Raw genomic sequence first — 18,242 nt, forward strand, 5'->3', positions numbered from 1 at the left:
AAAAGAGGGATGTTTGAAAAAGAAAACACATTACTATCTTTGTTTTGTTTTTCGAGACAGGGTTTCTCTGTATAGCCTTGGCTGTCCTGGACTTACTCTGTAGACAAGGTTGGCCTTGAACTCAAATATATCCACCAACCTGAGCTTCCTAGAGCGCTAGGATTAAAGGTGCATGCTACCACATGGCAAGAAAATAAATCTTAACTCAGAGTAAAGTCACAAACAAGTTATTTTATAAAATCCTTATTAAATTTAATTGTTCCTTTATTAGTCCAAAATTAACTGACCTGGCAGTTATTGTCAGGAAAAAAAAAAAAAAAATCCTGGTTTTATCTTTCTTTTTAAGACAACCTAGAGAACTTGACAAAACCTGAGGTTTGCAAAAGCAGCCACTGCTCATGACATAGAGAACACTATAAGCATAAGAAGGGTTTCCAGGGCTGTTCTTGCTGGGAGCCTGTCAGCACTTCCAAGTGTGGTGCCGGCTAGGAAAGGGGCATCCGCTTACATCATCTGAGTGCAAAATCACCCAACTATAATCATGAGAAGGTTCTATTGTTTGTTTGACAGTTGCATACTAGTTTGAAATTATGTAATTACTTGGATACATTTTAACAGAATAACCATGAGATTAATAACAACATGCTTTAAGTTACCAGAGATCTGACTTAACATGTATATCTGTCATTGTCAACAAATCTGACTAGGTCAATTCCATATTGCATCATTTTATCACAATAAGACTTCTTTATAATAACAGCCCAGGTTATCTTATGGTATCAATATTGAAATATTAAAGTATTTAATCACAGTGATCCTGTCAATAAGCTAATAAATTAAAACAACTAGACCTAGAAATGAAAAGGCATGTTCTCCTACACATTATGACATGTGAGATGCAAAACTGTAAGCCTTGTTTGACTGTTCGCACTCCCAGAAAATGAGAAGCTGCAAGAGGCCTGCTCCTTTAGGCTGCCAGTTCTAGTTCAATACTAATGTGTTAAGCAATTACCACATGGAATGGTTCCTTTAATGCCACCTGGTCTACTTCCCAGCAGTGAGCTCCACTCCCAGGCTTGTCATGGCTCATTTAAAAAGCACAGTGTGCTCCCTCTACCAGCCTGCTTCTAGAGTTTACAGAGGTTTAGATATAATGAGATACGAAGGTGTTTATCATGAGGTATACTAAAACTTTGAGCCAAAGCAACGGGAGCTGGACATTATGAGCAGGCTGGCAACACTAAGAGATTTTTCTTTAAAGAATACTGAATAAATAAACTATTCCCCAAGACATATAAAGTTTAAGTAAAGAGAAAAGTTTCAAGCAGTACTAAGCCTTGGCGAAACCTAGAGCACAAAATAACACTTCAGAAATAAAGTGAGGAATGGAAAGTCCATCTTTCATCATTGTCTTTCTGTTGCGTTTTCACATAAACCTGTGGTTCCTATGAGCTGCAATTTACCCCATCCCATAAGCAATGGCAAAAATTTTACAACAGATATTCACTCTAAAATGCAGGAACCAAACTCATTCAATGGATGTTTATGGCTTCAAAAAGGAAAATTACCTGTGTAAAATAATGGGCAAGAAAAATCTACAAGGGAAAAAAAACTACAAAGAAAATAAATTTATTTTAGCTTAAAACATTTCTATAAGACACTGTGAACTCAGGGACCATAAGAAACCTCCCTATGTGTTCTAAAAAGTAAGAACACAGTACTGCACAAAATAGAAAGGCCATCAGGTAATGAACACAGCTACATCAGAAGTACTAACAATGAGAAAGTGCTCCAGTCAGGACATTGATGGCAATAAAACAGAAACGCTTCATGATTGATAAAAACTGAGTTCTAGGTCTTGCTAGCTAAAGAATAGGGCGTAAGTTTAGGGTTTAAGGAAAGATGAATCTAACTCTGTTGAATGTTAAAGAAAGTCACAAAAGTTGGCTATACTTGTAAAAATAGAGAATGTTAGAAAAACTTTCTGTGAGCACACTAAAACAGCAAATGTCCTAGATATCCATAGCAAAGGCAATGGGTGGAAAAGAACCAATTATAAGAAATTCAAATACATGAAAAAGATATATAGAATCTCATGCACAAAAATTAATATAGGAAATCTAGGAAGAGGTACTCTGGGTCTTCAGAGAAAACTAGGAAGCCACCCTGAAAAATACAGAGCTTCCAGGCAAAGTAGAGCCACAGAAACACTGCCCACATAACCAGGGGAAACCGATCACCCTCTGTAAGGAAAGAACTTTAGAGGGGTTGGGGATCTGTGTGTATGTGTATGTGTATTTCAGTAAAAGAGAGCTAGATAAACAGGCGCCCTGGGTCTCATTCCTGGTATAATCCAAGAAGGAAAGTTTCAACAGGAAACAAGAGGTTACAAACACACACACACACACACACACACACACACACACACACACACACACACACACACACACACACACACAAACCAAAAACCAGAACCAACAGAGGCAAAGCTCTCCTCTGTGCATGCTGGACAAACATTCAACCAACTGCCTCATTTTCTCATATCAAGTTTTAAAATACAGTCTTTCTATGTACTATAGTAATGTAATTAGAAAACTTAAAAAAAAAAAACACCCTCTATTGTATCAGGACCTAATGAGGTTATTTAGTAGTAAACCTAGCAGCTATTTAAGAATGATGATGAGAAAAATACACAAGCTGTTAATTAAAGCCACTGTGGTGGTTAATACTGCCAACGTGACAAGAACTAGAATCACTAGGGAGAAGCTGTGAATTTCTAGACGCAGTCACTGGTGTAGGAGGCCCATCCCACATGTGACCTCACCATTCCATGGGCTGGGGACCAGGACGGAATAAAAGGCGAGAGTGAGTGAAGCACCAAGTCATTTCTTCCTGCTTTTTGATGGTCGATGCTGTGTGACTGGTTGCTTATGCTCCTGCCACCAAGGCTTCCCAAAATGTACCTTCTTCACTGTGAGCAATGAGGAAAGTACTGAATATAGTCACAAAGGAGAGTTTACCAAACAGATGCAGTTGATGGTAAGACTTGATGCTATAAAAGACCATATTTTTCCTAAATTAGGCTGTAAAATCAAGGCAAATTCCTATAAAAATTTCCTAAGGACTTCTTCAAAGAACTATTCAGTATCATAAAAATGTGTAAAGGTTCCAGATGGCTCTGGCAAAGAACACTGGAGATTCACTCTACTATATACTGGAACCTACAACAGTAAATACTATCACAATTGCTAGCAGGTGAAAGAAAAACGATACTGGGATGCCAAATTGACTTAGGCACACAGTGAACCTCATACTATAGGGCAGTAGTGTAACTGCCTTCTCATAAGAAAAACTAAATTTGCTAATTTTCCCTATGTCAAATATCCTCCCCACTGTGTATGTATGAACATCAACTGTACCATCTAAGTAATTTTATAAGCCCAACACACACACAAAAAAAATCTATGTAGGAAACTCTATTAAAATAGTATTATTTCCTCCAGGATGATTAGCTGAAAGCTGTTCTTCACTCACAGTGGCTATTTCAAGTACACTCAGCTAGAAAACCTGGTGCTTTGCTGTGTAATATGACCACTCTTCATAAGACATCAGGTGCCTGCAAGTGTCTGAGTTCTTTAAATGCACGAAAGATAGGGTCTGAAAAAAAAAAATTGTAACCTGTATTTTTATTTTACTCATAATCCTCATCAGACTTTTGGAGTGTGCAGTGAGTCCAAAGACAGTGGGCTGCAGATGGAGAGACAGCTCAGCAGTTAAGAGCTCCTGCTCTTTTTGCAGAAGACCTGGGTTAGGTTCCCAGAACCCATCTAATACCTTACTCTAGCTCCAGGAGGATATGACGTCCTCTTCTGACCTCTGAGGGCACTGTATGCATGAGATACACATAACATATATGTAGGTGAAACACTCACACACAAAAAATAAAAATAAAACTATTTTAAAAAGTAGGCAGAAAGATTTGGTGCAAACCCTAAGAATAAGGAAGGTGTGAGGGTTTTAAAAGGCAAACAAAAAAACGTAAAGAAGAAAATATGAGATAACTTTGAGTAGGTTATTTTGAGGAGCGGAGATAAAAAAGTACAAATAAAGTCAGAAATGTAGCTAGGGACAAAATTCTGGACAACTGACTACAAACATATAACTTCTGGAGGCTCCTGCACATATTTATAAAATAATTAATTTAGCTTTGAAAGGAAAGTGGGAAACTTAATTTACTGAGTAACTTGTTAGAAAAAAACTGTTCTAAACAACTTGTATGCTACAAAACTGAGCAAGTAGTACTTTTATTCAGTTCAATAATGTGACCTATACTGATCAAAGATGAAGAGAAAATAAATGCACGTTATCCATATATATGTTGTACCGGAGGCACCCATGATCAATGTGAGTGTTTCTCACTGGGTGTGGTTGGTGATACATGCTTTCAATGTTAACATTTGGATTTCTGTGAGTTCCAAGCCAGCCAGAACTATATAGTGAAACCCAGAAAGAAGTGGGGAGAGAAAGGGAGAGAGGAGGCCAGGGAGAGAGGAAGAGGGAAAAGGGAGGGAGTACAGAGGATTTCTAGTATCTGTCTTTTACCAAAATAAACACCCATATCTGAATCATGCTATTTCTCTAAGAGAACTATCTTGTTCTTGATAACTCCTACAAGTTGAAATCTGAATTCCAGTAGTGAGTGTAAGATAAAGGCAATCTGCAGTGCTGAGCTATGAACGGCAATCATGTAAAGAACTAGGCAGGGCAGGCCAGGCAGGGTTGCAGCATAGATGTGCAGTAAAGGAAGGGGCACACGACAATGCTGGAGAAAACACAGGCTCAGAGACCTGAAGAAGCAAAGCAATTCTTGCTGGTTCTCTGCAGACATGGTAACTTCTCTACACATGTAACCTGTGAAACGGAGGCCACATTTAAAGGTCAAGAGTGCTTGCTATCACTGCTAATGACTAACCACCAGGCTCTCAAAAATAACAGTATTTCTAGCCAGAAAATGTCATGCCTATTCGCAAATACAAGTAAGATGAACTCACTGTTTCTTTTCAACCCTGCTGTATGCCTGCTGTGGCTGCTGTAAGAATGTGCATGTCCTACTCTGCGTGCCCGATTCTACAGGGAAACCATTATGATTATGAGAAGGACGGGCACTGTGAACTATAACTGGGAAGATAAACAGGTGTCTGAAGGGTTGACTGACTCAGTATGGGATAAATACACCTATTTCATCAGTAATGTTTTATACTTAAAACAACCTTAGAGAATTTCATATATAAACACCGAATAAAACTCCTATTAAAATTATTATATCCATTGGTAACATAAGAAATAGTTTCAAAGTTTTCTAGGTTTCCCTTTATTTTCTCCAAGTATATGGACACATATCTGCCTTTTCCCTTTACTTTTATACCCACTACATTTTATCTATTATCAGGACAATAACTGTATAGATGGGATTCCCTACATATGTGAGTCCTTTGTGTGGTTCTGCATGTGGCTTCTTCACTCCACCTCCTTTGGTGTGCAGAACCTTTGGATGCAATTCTAGGGGGCAATTCTTGCTTTTGTTCTCTGTACTTTGGGAGTCTTATGCAGGAAATCTTTGCCTTTTAGACTATTCTAAAGTGTTTTACTCTAGTAAAACAAGTAAGCTTTAGGTCTTCTATAGTTACAACTTTTAAAAAAGAAGAATCAAATAGGTATAGCTTCAGTCCCCTATATGTGGATATCCAGTTTCCCCCACACAGTCATTGAAGAAACTGTCCTATATCTAAGGTGTATTTTTCTCTTGTTTTAAAATTGTTCTTTGAGAGTCTGTACAATGTATTTGTTCATATTCACTCCCTCCTGCCAAATTGATTTCCCTTACCTACCAATTCAACTTCAAGCCTTTTTTGTGTTCAAACACACACACGAAAACCCATCAAGTCAGTTGGTACTGTCCTTCAACACTTGGATGTGTGGCCTTCCACTGGAGTGTGGTGAGCCCATCAGGTGCCACACCTTTAAAAATTGACTGTGTGTTTGTACATGTGTTTTGTTGGAGACAGCATCTCAGAGTGTAGGTTTGGGTCACCTTGAACTCAGAGAGAGACTGTGCATGTCTCTGCCTCCTAAACACTGGGATTAAAGGCATGTGCCATTATGCCTGGCTTCCAGTATCTACTTTAGCACTTCAATTGAGAATTGAGTCCATACTCTGCTTTGAATCCAATTATGCCCCACTGCTTCACAATAGTATGTCCTTCGTGATACAATGGCTGCAGTACTATTCCTGCAGTACTGCTCTATGCCTAGCTTCTTTTAGATATTTATGGGTTTTTGGTGCTACCATATGAATTTTAGCATTTTTTTCCAGCTTTGCAAAGTTGCTCGTCATTAAAGTGACCCACTGTTAGTGGGGCTAAATCTCTTTTATGTGTAGGGCTATTCCTTTTTAAATTGGGTACTTCAACAGCTGGGAGCATAAACTTACAAACTGTCCCCATGATCGGTATGCAGTAGTCTTTACATATCCACCCTTGCTCATTCTTAGACTTTACTTACTTTCATTCTTCCATTCTGTTTATGTCTTTACAGGTATAGTATTTTGTTGGATGACGCTACTCACTAGGCAAGTCTGTGTTTTTGGTAAAGAGTTAAGGAGGCAGGCGTGGTGGAGCGCGCCTGTAATCTCAGCACTCAGAGAGGCAGAGGCAGGCAGATCTTTGAGAGTTCAAAGCCAACCTGGTCTACAAAGTGAGTCTAGAACAGCCAAGGCTACACAGAAAAAATGTGCCTTGAAAACCCAAACAAACAAACACATACATAAGTACGTAAACAAGCAGAAAAACAAATAAAATTAAATGTTTTACAGTTAAGGTTACTACTGAAAGCTATGTCCTTTCATTCCATTTATTTTCTTCAGATAGTTCTGAATACATTTGGCTCATACTATATTAGTAATGTTTTCCCCTACTTTTCATTGACATATGTGCTTTTCTAGTAGGATTTTTTTCATGTTCTTTTATTTTTAATGGAATGCTTCATGAAGTTTTATTTCATCTTTGTGCAGGGGCCATGCTAATTTTCTCTGTATTGTTCCAGTTTTAGTGTATATGCTGACAAAGCGAACACACATATATTCTTTTTACAAATCGTGTGTATGTATGTATGGCACAGTGCACATGTCAGGACGTCAGAGACAACTTTAACCATGTGAGTTTCTGCAACCGAATTCAAGTTGTCAGGGTTAACAGCAAGCACGTTTGCCTGTTGAGCCATCTTGCTGGTCTCATTCATACCTTCATTAATGGTGGTGCTTTCTGAATTCTCTTGTGAGTGTAGAGTTCCCTTAGGCATCCTTTTAATTCTCACTTAGGGCCTACAAATTCCCTTAAATTGTCCTTACTTTTTCTTAGACTGTAAAAGCCTTGCTGGGTATGATAATCTTTGTTGGCAGTTGTTTTCATGTATGCACAGGAATCCAACATTGCACGCTCTCCTGGCATTTAGAGTTCCAAGATTTGTCTTAGATGTTACTTGGCATGTCACTCTTGAAGAGTGTAATGTGCTCTGTCCTACACTCTTAACAATTTAGTTATGATACACTGTTCAGAAGGACTTCTATGGTTATGCCTACTTGGGGTTCTAAATGATTGCTGTATCTTGATGCCTGGTCTTTCTCAAGTTTTGTTTTGCACTATTTTTTTATTGACAAATTTTTATATGCCTCCAACTTGAAGCTCTTCTTCCTCAGGTATGCTGATGAGCTGACTATTTGCTCGATGAATATTCTCCTCATGCTCTATTTCTCGTATGTTCTTTTTTTGTCTGACACTAACAATTCAAAGACTTATGTCAAGCTTGGTATTTTTTTCCTTCCATTTGATCTAGTGTGTTGCTGAGGCTGTTGGCTAATGTTTCTATTTGACATTTAAAGGTTCTCATTTTGAAGATTTCTGTCCAGTTCTCTTTGTCACATCTTGCAGTAATATCCTTAATTCACAGAACTGTCTATGACTTTTTTCTATAATGAGAATTGTTCGTCTGATTGGATGGGTATCTCTTACACATGTATGTGATGGACTTTTTGGTGACTGTCTCTGGACAGTATATAATAGGTCTCAGTCCTGTGCTTAGGCATCCCAGAAGGACTTTCTCTCATTCATATCAGAACTTAGAGAGCAAATCCTCCACCCCATTTTTTCCTCACTGGAATTCAATGGGGCAGGTAAGGTGGAGGCACTCACTGTGTTAGAATTCAGCATACAGGACAGGACTTTTCTAAGATACATGTGGAAATTCACTTTCTATATTAACACTAAGACATGTCTTTAAGCAAAAGGCATCCTAGTCTATTCACAGCAGGTTTATGAGGTGTGGCCTTATTGGAGAATGGATGTCCCTAGAGGTGGGCTTTGAGAATTTAAGACTTATGCCTTTCCTAGTTGCTTTCTCTGCTTCTTTTTATTTTTAATTTTTTATTAAATATTTTTACAACTACATTTATATTATTACACACATATATATAATAAGCTACCTACAGCAAGAGAACTATGAAACAATCAGGAATTATATATATGTTACATTCATAGTGTTTTGGCTATTTGTATTTGGCAGCCTTGAAGAAAACATCTTTCCAATTTTGTTGAGTCTAAAATTCTGAACGTAAATCAATATCTATCATATCTCATCACTGACCAATTTAAAACATGTATCTAGACCTAAAAACATCTTAACCCCTAAATAACTAAGCTTAATTGTAAAATTAAACTATCTAGTCTTCAACCCCATCAGAGACTTGAGAAGGAATAAAATTAATTACCTGAGTATACCAGGAGTACAGGTTAGTAGCTTCCCAAATGAGAAGAAGACAGAGACAGTTTGCTGCCTAAACAGTCACCCAAATTTCTCTATAACGCTGGAGCATCATCTTCAACCTTCTGGCCCAATATATCTGACAGACATATTTGTGAGGCAGGAACTATTGAGGACTTGCTTACCCTGACCTGGCAGCATTTGGCTGAAAACTCTGTCTGCATCCAAGCTTGCCCATTTTTAAGGCAGAATTCTGTCTGTGGTAGAAACAAGGACATTTTGCCCACTGGCTGGTTTACCAAATCTGAAGCTATCTCTTTAAAGAGTTTCTTTGATGCTCCTTATCTTCTTTGAGGTAGCTCAACATCCCTAGTTATCAGGAAAATGCAACTCAAAACGACTGAGATTCCTTCTTACACCTATCCGAATGGCTAAGATCAAAAACTCAAGTGACAGCACATGCTGGTGAGGATGTGGAGAAAAGGAAACACTCCTCCATTGTTGCTAGGAGTGCAAACTTGTACAACCAATTTGGAAACCAATCTGTGCTTTCTTAGGAAATTGAGAATAATTCTACCTCAAGACCCAGCCATAACACTCCTGGGAAATTACCTGAAAGATGCTCCACCAAAGTGACTTGTTTCTTACCTTTAAAGACAAGGATCTGTTGCTCCGACTGTTTTTGCTTTGTTTCCTTGATAACAGAGGCAGTTTATAAAAGCTTTGATGTGATTTTAAAGCACTAGCAGTTTCAATTTTTGGTACAATTCATGTAACACTGACACAGGCTTGGAAACAAGTATTACCTAGGATCTGAAAGCCGCTACTCCAGAGTTTAACTTTGCCTGTTCCTTTGACTTAAGGTGGTAAGGTCCTTGGGTGGAAAGCACACTGGTGCTTAATACTTACTGTGGTAAATAAAGCTACAAATGTACTTTAAGTGCTGCCCATAATGGGGGGTGGGGAGTCTCAAACATGCCTGTAGTGACACTACAGCTCTGCACTGTTCCCTTGTCTGTTGACAGCATCTACACAATCCTAACCATTTATTAAGTTCTTACTTAATATGCACAGTGTCTTATTTAATTCCAACTAGATGATACCACTTTCAGAATGACTTAGAACTAACTTTAAATTTTTGTGTTATAAATCTAAATGGTAAGTTAAAAACTTTTCCTAGATAAAGTTGTAGAAAACTGAGGAAAAATAAAATGGCCATTAGATATAGATCCAAAGGTTGAATTGGCAAGGGGAAAAAACAGTGGCTCAGGATAGAGACAGCAGGCATCTGACTGATGGAGGTGCTATCTACTGCACAGCTCTAGACTCCCAAGTAACTACAGAGCTCTTTCCCCTTCTCTGAACAAATCAATTCTCAGAACTATTACATTAGTAGCTTGATAAGCATGTCTATCAAGAATGAAAAGGGGCTGGAGAGATGGCTTTGCAGTTAAAAGCATTTGCTGCTCTTTCAGAGGGTACAAGTTTAGTTCCCAGCAACCACATGAGACAACTCACAAACACCTCTCACTCAAGATCCACAGAATCTGAAACTCTGACCTCTGTGGCACCTGTCCACATGTGACATACACTCAAATAACAAGAAAAAAAAATCTTGTTTAAAAGGAATGAAAGGGTTTTCTAAGCGTTGTTTTGACTGCTAGTGGGGAAGGTACTGCTAACTGAACTCAGAGGAGAAGCTGACGCAGCTTCTCAGAATCTTCATGACTTGACCCTGGCTTGACTAAAGTTACTAGAGTTGGTATGGTTGTTACTTTAGTACTTTGTCCACCCTCCTTTCGTTCTTTTTCTTGGGGGAAAGAGGGTAATAGTTAACAAAACGTCAGCAATAAGAAGGAAAAGAAGACCACTGTGGGATTTGCAAATAAAAACTGTTCCTTCTCCTTAGGTTTGGTTAACCAGCTCAACTGTCACTAATGAAGCACTGGCAGGCCACCAAGAGCTCAGTTTTACATCTCCCCAAACTCACGGCCGCCACTTATCTGTAACAGATGCTCCAAGTTATAACTATAAATGTTAGAGATGGAAAAGAACCATTCGGTCATTTTTCTTGGTTTGATGAGGCCAGGATTGTTCCAGAAAACTGGACAATTCCAGTGCTTTACTAAAGAATTTTATGTACAAATTGGTCACTGCTGTCTTCCTGAGAAAAATGATTTCTCACCCTGAGTAAGAGCTGCACACAAGCAGGGCTGGCTGGCTTCTCGTCGTAATCCCCTCTACTTCTGTGACACTTCAAGCTTCCTAGCTACACTGAGAAAGCTTTTTGTTTGCTCAGTTATTAATAATATAATTTAATAGGTTTAAAAGATTTCATTTTTCCTATGAATCATCACTAGGAAAAACAAACAAACAAAAATAAAAAAGCTTACTGTTAACTGCATACTGCACAAGAAGCTGTATTCTCTGTAAGCAATCCATTGATCATTTCTTACAAAAAAGATCATCATTTTAAAAATGAGAACGTTGCTGTGTAAAGAGGCTAAATAACTTGCTGCAGTCACAGAGCTGATGACTAACAGCCAGACTCAGATCCCGGCTTTTACTGCTGGAGTGTGCTCTTTCTAGTCACTAAGCACAAAGAGACACACATCACAAGCCTCATGTAAATTAGTAACAACCTCCCTGAGCAAATTCTCAGAAACAATAGACACCACAGCCAGGATGATTACAGCGGACCCAGCATAGAGAGCAGGAGTACAGAACAGAATGAGGGAAACTCTCCACCTCCACGTGATGACTAATCTTGGTTGGGATTAACTAGAACCCAAGCAGCTGGGCACACCTGTGAAAGATTTTATTGATTGGATCATTTCACGTAGGAAGATCCACCTTATGTGGAAGACACCCTACCATACCTGACCCACACCCACCCCACAATCTGGACCATTTGAGTTACAAAATAGGAAGACCTACTGTAAATATGGGCCACACCTTTGGTGGTAACCTATATAAACAACACAAAAGGGAAGGTTTTGCCTTTTGGCTGTTTTCCCTCACTCTGCCTTTCACTTGCAAGTTCTTTTATCCTGTTGCTGAAGCATTCCTAATTCTTTAGGGTTCCAATGTATACTGCAGCCAGCTGAGTCATGTGCCTTGAGAACTGAAGGACTATCAGATTATTGGACTGTCTGTTGGGAAGCAGCCACTGCCAGACTAGCCGGACCACAGCCTGTAAGCCACTCTAATAAATGCCCTATTAACAGTTCTCCTCTGGAGAACCCTGACTGATATACTTTGGCTAGCTAGTGAAAATGAACTAAAAATTTACTGTAATTAGAATCCGTAGCATGCCATTTATAGTGTTTTGTGTATAATTCAACTTAGATTAAATGCATAGAATTTAATAGAGGATTTCTAAATCACTGTATTTCTACTAAACTTTAGAAGTCCACATTTTAAAAAATGCTTAGGTGTTTCACACTATGCTGCAGCTGCTTCGTACTATTGGGAGAACCATATGGGCTGGTTGATCTACAGGGCCGAGAAGAGAACTTGGTAAGAAACACCGTTTTTCCTACAGATGCTCTGGATGGAAGTTAGGCATGTAACAACCAGATATTTATTAGATGCACAGTACTGAACAAGCACCTTACTGCCCAGTGAGACAAAGATAGTACGGGAAATGTAAGTGTAACATAAAGTGTGAAAACTTGTAAAGCTTTTAAGATGGTATCCTGTACATGACACAAACCTTCTGAAATATATGAGGGCTGGAGAGAATTCAGTGGCTAAGAGCACTGGCTGCTCTATAAGGGGACTAAGGTTTGATTCTCAGCACCCATATAGTGGCTAAAAATCATTTGTAACCCTAGTATGTACCTACAAGTACCAGGTACACATGTGCTGCACATGTAGGCAAACAATCATAGAATAAAAACATAAATAAATCAATCTTTTTTTAAAAAAAAAATCACGACGTCACAGTTACACAACATGGGCAAGTAAGAAAGTGATTTAAGAAATCAGTTATCCCTAAACAGTAGGAGTTTAGTGTTTTATCTCAAGGGATTTTTAAAAAATGTCTATACTGCCGACACATACCTCTACAATCTCCGCTCCATGTTTATCCTGAGTTAAGATCTGATTAGTGAGCTTTGCTAATCATAGCATCTACTTTCCTAAGGCAGGGCAGCCATGGAAGTTCACAATGAACTCTGACTACAAACAAACCCACACAATTACCTTTTCATTGAAGCATTTTTAAAAACATTGTTTCATGCAGTCTCAAAGTCTTAATAATAAAAGGAAATCCCAGTATCAAACAAACCTGTGTTTTTCTGGAAGTTGCCATCTGAACTGAGTGGGAAAGCTCTGATAAGAAAATCGATCAACTGGTGCTTAGGGGTACAAAACAAGATTCATACAGTGCTGCTCTCATAAGGCCTGCTTCTCCTCAGGGTGCTGGCAAGCTCCTTAGCAACTGCATTTATCCAGGTATTCACAATGTATACACAGTTCAAAGCAGTAGAAAAAAGGCATTAATAGCTTAAAGTACTAACTGGTGGAAATTTTCTTATTTTTAGCTACTGAGACGGTGTATTGAAGAAGAGAAGATGAGAGGCCAGGAATGACCATGTGAGAGGAAATATGAGAGAGAAGACTGGCGAGTAAGATGACAGAGGTAAAGCCAGTGTTTTTCAAAGAGAACCAGCACTGATACAATTATGTCACACTGGGGCTGAGGTAGCCCACCAGAAACATGGGTTGAGCAAAACAGCAGCGCTTTGGATGTGGGTGACGACTGTTAATTTTAAGTGAAACAGTACTACTACTGGAACTTCAAGAGACATAAAAGAGATATTCTTGCTTTTAACAAAAGTTAACAAACAAACAAAAGAAACAATCTGTATTTATTAGTAGATACAGATTTCAATATAAAGAGCCTACATGACATATAGCAATGCTAGGCTGAAAGTGATAATTCTGTAAAAATTGGGTGTCTGGTGTGGCAAAATATTAATTATCAAACCAATGGGTAAGTATATGGAAACTCATTATGCTATTACTGTTATGAACATCTGGAAATGCTTAGAAAGTTTTCTAAAAAAAAAAAAAAATGCTATAATGTGTGTGCCAAAGCACACATATGAAAGTCAGGAGACAACTTTGCTAACTTGCTTCTCTCAGGTCAGCGGGCTTTGCACAACTTTGCTAACTTGCTTCTCTCAGGTCAGCGGACGTTGCACAGTACTTTTATCTGCTAGGCCACTCTGCTGGTCTTGGAATAAGTACCTTTTTAAATACTAAGATATGAAGTAATAATAAGACTGAGAAGCAATATCCTGTTCCCCAATTGACTTGACTATTCCAGATTAATTTAGACATTTTAGGAAATAATTCAAAGATATACACATTAAATTAAGTGCAAAAGAGGTAAAGATAATTTGACTTAAGCAGGATTTATGCCATGCTTGACAAAACATGTTCTAGAAAGTAGGAGAGAGAAGCTAGCCTTATAATTAGGCTAAGTGCACTAGAGCAATACACAAAGCTACAAGAAAACATGAGTAGAAGCACTTCAACTAAGTGGCGCCCTGCAAACAAAGGTATGAGACTTACTTCATTTCCAGAACTTCCTCTAGGTGTTTCCTTCTCTCTGCGCGGAGGTTGGTTAGATGCAACTCCTTCTCAGCCAAGGACTGCTGGGTAGAGGACAGCTTAGCCTTCATGGACTCCAGCTCCTGCTTCACCTTCTCCATAGCCATCAACAACTCTTCCACCTAGGCCAGACACAGACACAGGAGAAAAGTGGAACACTATGGTTAATTACAGAGAGTGCTGCTGGACCATGGGCAACTCCTCAGCTGAAAAAAATGGAAGATACACAAGAACATCATTTTGGAATTTCTAAACTCTGATCATATATATGTATCAAGAATGAACAGGGGTGGAGACTTATCTCTGTGGCAGAGAGCTTGCCCAAGGTTATCAGTCCCCAGCAAACAACAACAACACATATCCACCCCACACCCACTAATAAATAAATAAATATAATAAGAAAAGCTTAATGAGAGAGAGAAGAGAGATTGAGAATAGGCTAGGCAAAGTGGCTCGGCTGGCGAAGTGCTTCGTGCATGAGATAAAGATGACCAATGACCTGAATTCAATCCACGTGACCGTCAAAAGGAGAGAACTACCTCCACAGTGTTGTCTTCTGACTCCATAGGTGGTGCATGTGCACTCCCTCCTACCCACACACACAAAGAAAAATATAAAAATATAAAACACAAAATAATAATTTATTTAGAGATGGATGTTAGGAAATAAAGGACAGACTTGAGTAACAGACGCAGCATATACAGAGAATAGCTTTTATAAATCTGAATTAAGTTCTAATGTTTATACCATTAAAAGAGTTTTGGTTCTTTTAGATTTAAAAAAAAAATACAATCTGATAAAAGGGACACAATGCTTTAAAAAGATCCTGGGAAAGGGAACCTTTGATAGAAACAGATCTGAAACAAACAAAATACATGTGCAAGGGACAAAAATACAAAACGCTAAAATACAGAGAAAAGAAACAAAAAGAGGAAAGTCATTACTTCATAAGCCATTTTCTCTTATTCTGGCTATTCACCAAATCTAGATTACTTAAATAAGCATGTTTAATTAAGAAGCAAAAACAGTGAAGAAGGCGTGTTACCACCAAACAGTGATCTCCCAGGTAAGCACGCAGCGCTCACTGCTGAAGCTTATACTATTCTACTGTTCATTTTGCTAAGGGCTCGTCTTTTCAGAAGTACAGAAGGGTAGGCAGAGGCAGGAATTCTGTTATTCATTTCCTCCTACATGAAACAATTTTTCTGCTAAAACTGATAGCTATTTGGAAACAGGGCTACAGTAAAGGCATGAGAGCTGTTCGCAGGACCTTTCAAGTGAGAGCCTGGTACCTAATCACATCAGCTGCAAACACCAAGAAAACCATGTGGGTACTTGCATTACCTTTACAGCTTCCCTAGAGCTCAAGCTGACCCTTACCTACTGGGATCCTCGCACTGCTGGGAAGACCTCCTTGGGCCACATCTGCAAATTTTACAAGGATACATATTACCCTCAGCTTTCTGGGAACCACTGATAAGAGTTAATTATATCCATTTAATTCGTTTAAAACTTCTATGTGGAGATTCTTATGTTAACCACCAAATTACTGGTGAATACGCAGCGTGCGCAGGTGCTCTAACACAGGGAGACTTCATCAGCATTTGTTCCCCTGTCTAAGCAGGTCTCAAAGTGTGCCTGGCATCCTGTATTGCACCATTCCTAGAAACCAACCACATCAATTTCTTACATGCCCCAAGAAGAGTTAACATACACACAAGCTAGCATGTATATACAGCCAAGTCCTCCGCTCCCTACACAAAAGGAAGATACATATACCCCTTTGCAGCTAAACACATTTGGTAAGTCTCTTAGAGAAATGCAAAATACACACAGATACATGATAAACACACAGCATGAAAAATCTGGTCCAAGTTAATGCATCTTGTTAGCATGTAGACTAATAAACATAACATTATCAGCACTCAGAAATTACCTCTATATTCTTTTATATCATATTAAAAGGTTTAAATCCACATAAGAAAGGAGGATATGAAAATAACTCTAGTTAAAGAAGACATAATTATACAAAGGAAAACAAGAAATCCACACACAAAAAATCAGTTACAATCAATGAATCCAGTGAGGCTGCTGGACCCAAGGTTAACACATATCCAATTATATATCCACATACAGTAATGAAATTTAAATGATTTAATTTGAAACAGCATCAAAGAGAAGGAAATGTAAAGATATGCATTTCGTGAAAGAAATGTATAATATGTATAATGAATGCTATAAAATATTCTTGAAAGAAAATAAAGATGATTCAGATGAGAAGAAATTCAACTTCATGAAACAAAATCCTAATATAGCTAAGATGGCAAAACTATAAACTGACACACAATCTCAATAAAATGCCTATAGAAACATCACGTGCGTTTTTATTCTTTTTTTTTTTTTTCCCAGAAATTGGTAAGCTGATCCTCAAATTCATACAAAAACAAAAAGAGGCAAAATAGACAAAATCATTATGAAAAAGATAAAACCTGTTGGGTGACTCTTACTTAGTTCCGGACCTCAAGGTACAGACTGCTGGACAGGTCAGTCAAGCGAAGGAAGCACAGCGCAGAAATGGGCACTAACTTTTATTATCAATAGGTTTCAGTCTTTTCTATTTCTTTTCTTTCTTTCTTTCACTATATATCTCCACTACTAAGGTGATTTACAGAGGGGAAAAAATTTCTTTTGATAGTACTTGAAAAAAAGGTGAAGTCCTCTGCAGTTTTAATTTCCCATGCCACAAACATCTTGACAAAATGATTTCCTTTGTCCTGTACAATCTGGAACACTTTCTAGAGTCACTTGGTGGTTTTCTTACAGTGTCATTTAATGTGTTCCTCTCATAGTCAAATTTCCTGTAAACTGTAAAACCTAAAGATGTCCATAGACTGGGTCTGCTTTTTGTTCTCTGTGGCCAACATTCCACAAGAACATCATGTAAGTCCTACTATGTCATAAGGAGACACCGTGCAGCTCACAGTTGCAATAGAGTTTCTCAATGATCTTTTAGGAACGTTCTCCATTATCTTCTTTAAAAAATAATGTATGTGTGTGTGCGGACTCTGGAGGACCGCCTGAGGAAGCCAGTTCTCTCCTTCCACCATGAGTCTCCCGGATCAAACCCAGGTCGTCAGACTTGGAAGCAAGTGTCATTACTACCTGAACTGTTCCAGGGCCAATGTGCAATTATCTTATACTAATATGTGAGGATGAAGATATTTTAATTATTTAAGGACCACCTATACAGTTTCTTTCTTGAAATCCCAAGTCTAATATATCTCTAACTGCTTGTTTCTGCTATTTTCTTAATTTCATGGAGCTACACACATATAAAGATATGAATCTCTTTTCCAGTTCAGAGTTCATCTGCTACCTTTTTCTTTAAAGATTTATTTATTTATTATGTATATAGTGTTCTACCTGCATGTACATCTGCATGCCAGAAGAGGACATCAGATCACATTATAGATGGCTGTGAGCCACCATGTGGTTGCTGGGAATTGAACTCAGGACCTCCAGAAGAGCAGTCAGTGCGTTTAACCTCTGAGTCATCTCTCCAGGCCCTCATCTGTTATTTTCATCTTGGCCTCTTTTGGTAAAGTATTTGAACATAATTTATCAATTATTCCACACTCCCCCCACACACACCCTGAGAAAGGGTTTCTCAGTGTAGCCTTGATTATCCTAGTCACTTCGTAGACTAGGCTGGCCTCGAACTCAGAGATCTGCCTGCCTCTGCCTCCCGAGTGCTGGCATTACAAGTGTGTGCCACAGCCTCCAGCTAAGCATTTGTTCTAAGATTT

General features: G+C 38.5%; 1 protein-coding gene and 1 non-coding gene across 11 annotated transcripts in view; both read right to left on the reverse strand.

Annotated features, from left to right (window-relative positions):
- The window catches only part of Erc1 (ELKS/RAB6-interacting/CAST family member 1), a 259,649-nt gene that overhangs the window by 99,785 nt on the left and 141,622 nt on the right, over nucleotides 1-18,242 (reverse strand). For all 10 annotated transcript variants that reach the window (XM_051155233.1, XM_051155234.1, XM_051155230.1 and 7 more), the window contains one exon: nucleotides 14,398-14,558. In XM_051155233.1, the coding sequence (XP_051011190.1) occupies nucleotides 14,398-14,558 (161 nt within the window). The remainder of the gene's footprint in view (nucleotides 1-14,397; nucleotides 14,559-18,242) is intronic.
- LOC127197823 (U6 spliceosomal RNA) lies at nucleotides 7,025-7,131 on the reverse strand. Its single transcript, XR_007831780.1, has one exon. It is a non-coding gene; the product is annotated as a U6 spliceosomal RNA (small nuclear RNA).

This window comes from Acomys russatus, chromosome 13 (genome assembly GCF_903995435.1).
Source record: "Acomys russatus chromosome 13, mAcoRus1.1, whole genome shotgun sequence".
NCBI classification, from domain to species: Eukaryota; Metazoa; Chordata; class Mammalia; order Rodentia; family Muridae; genus Acomys; species Acomys russatus.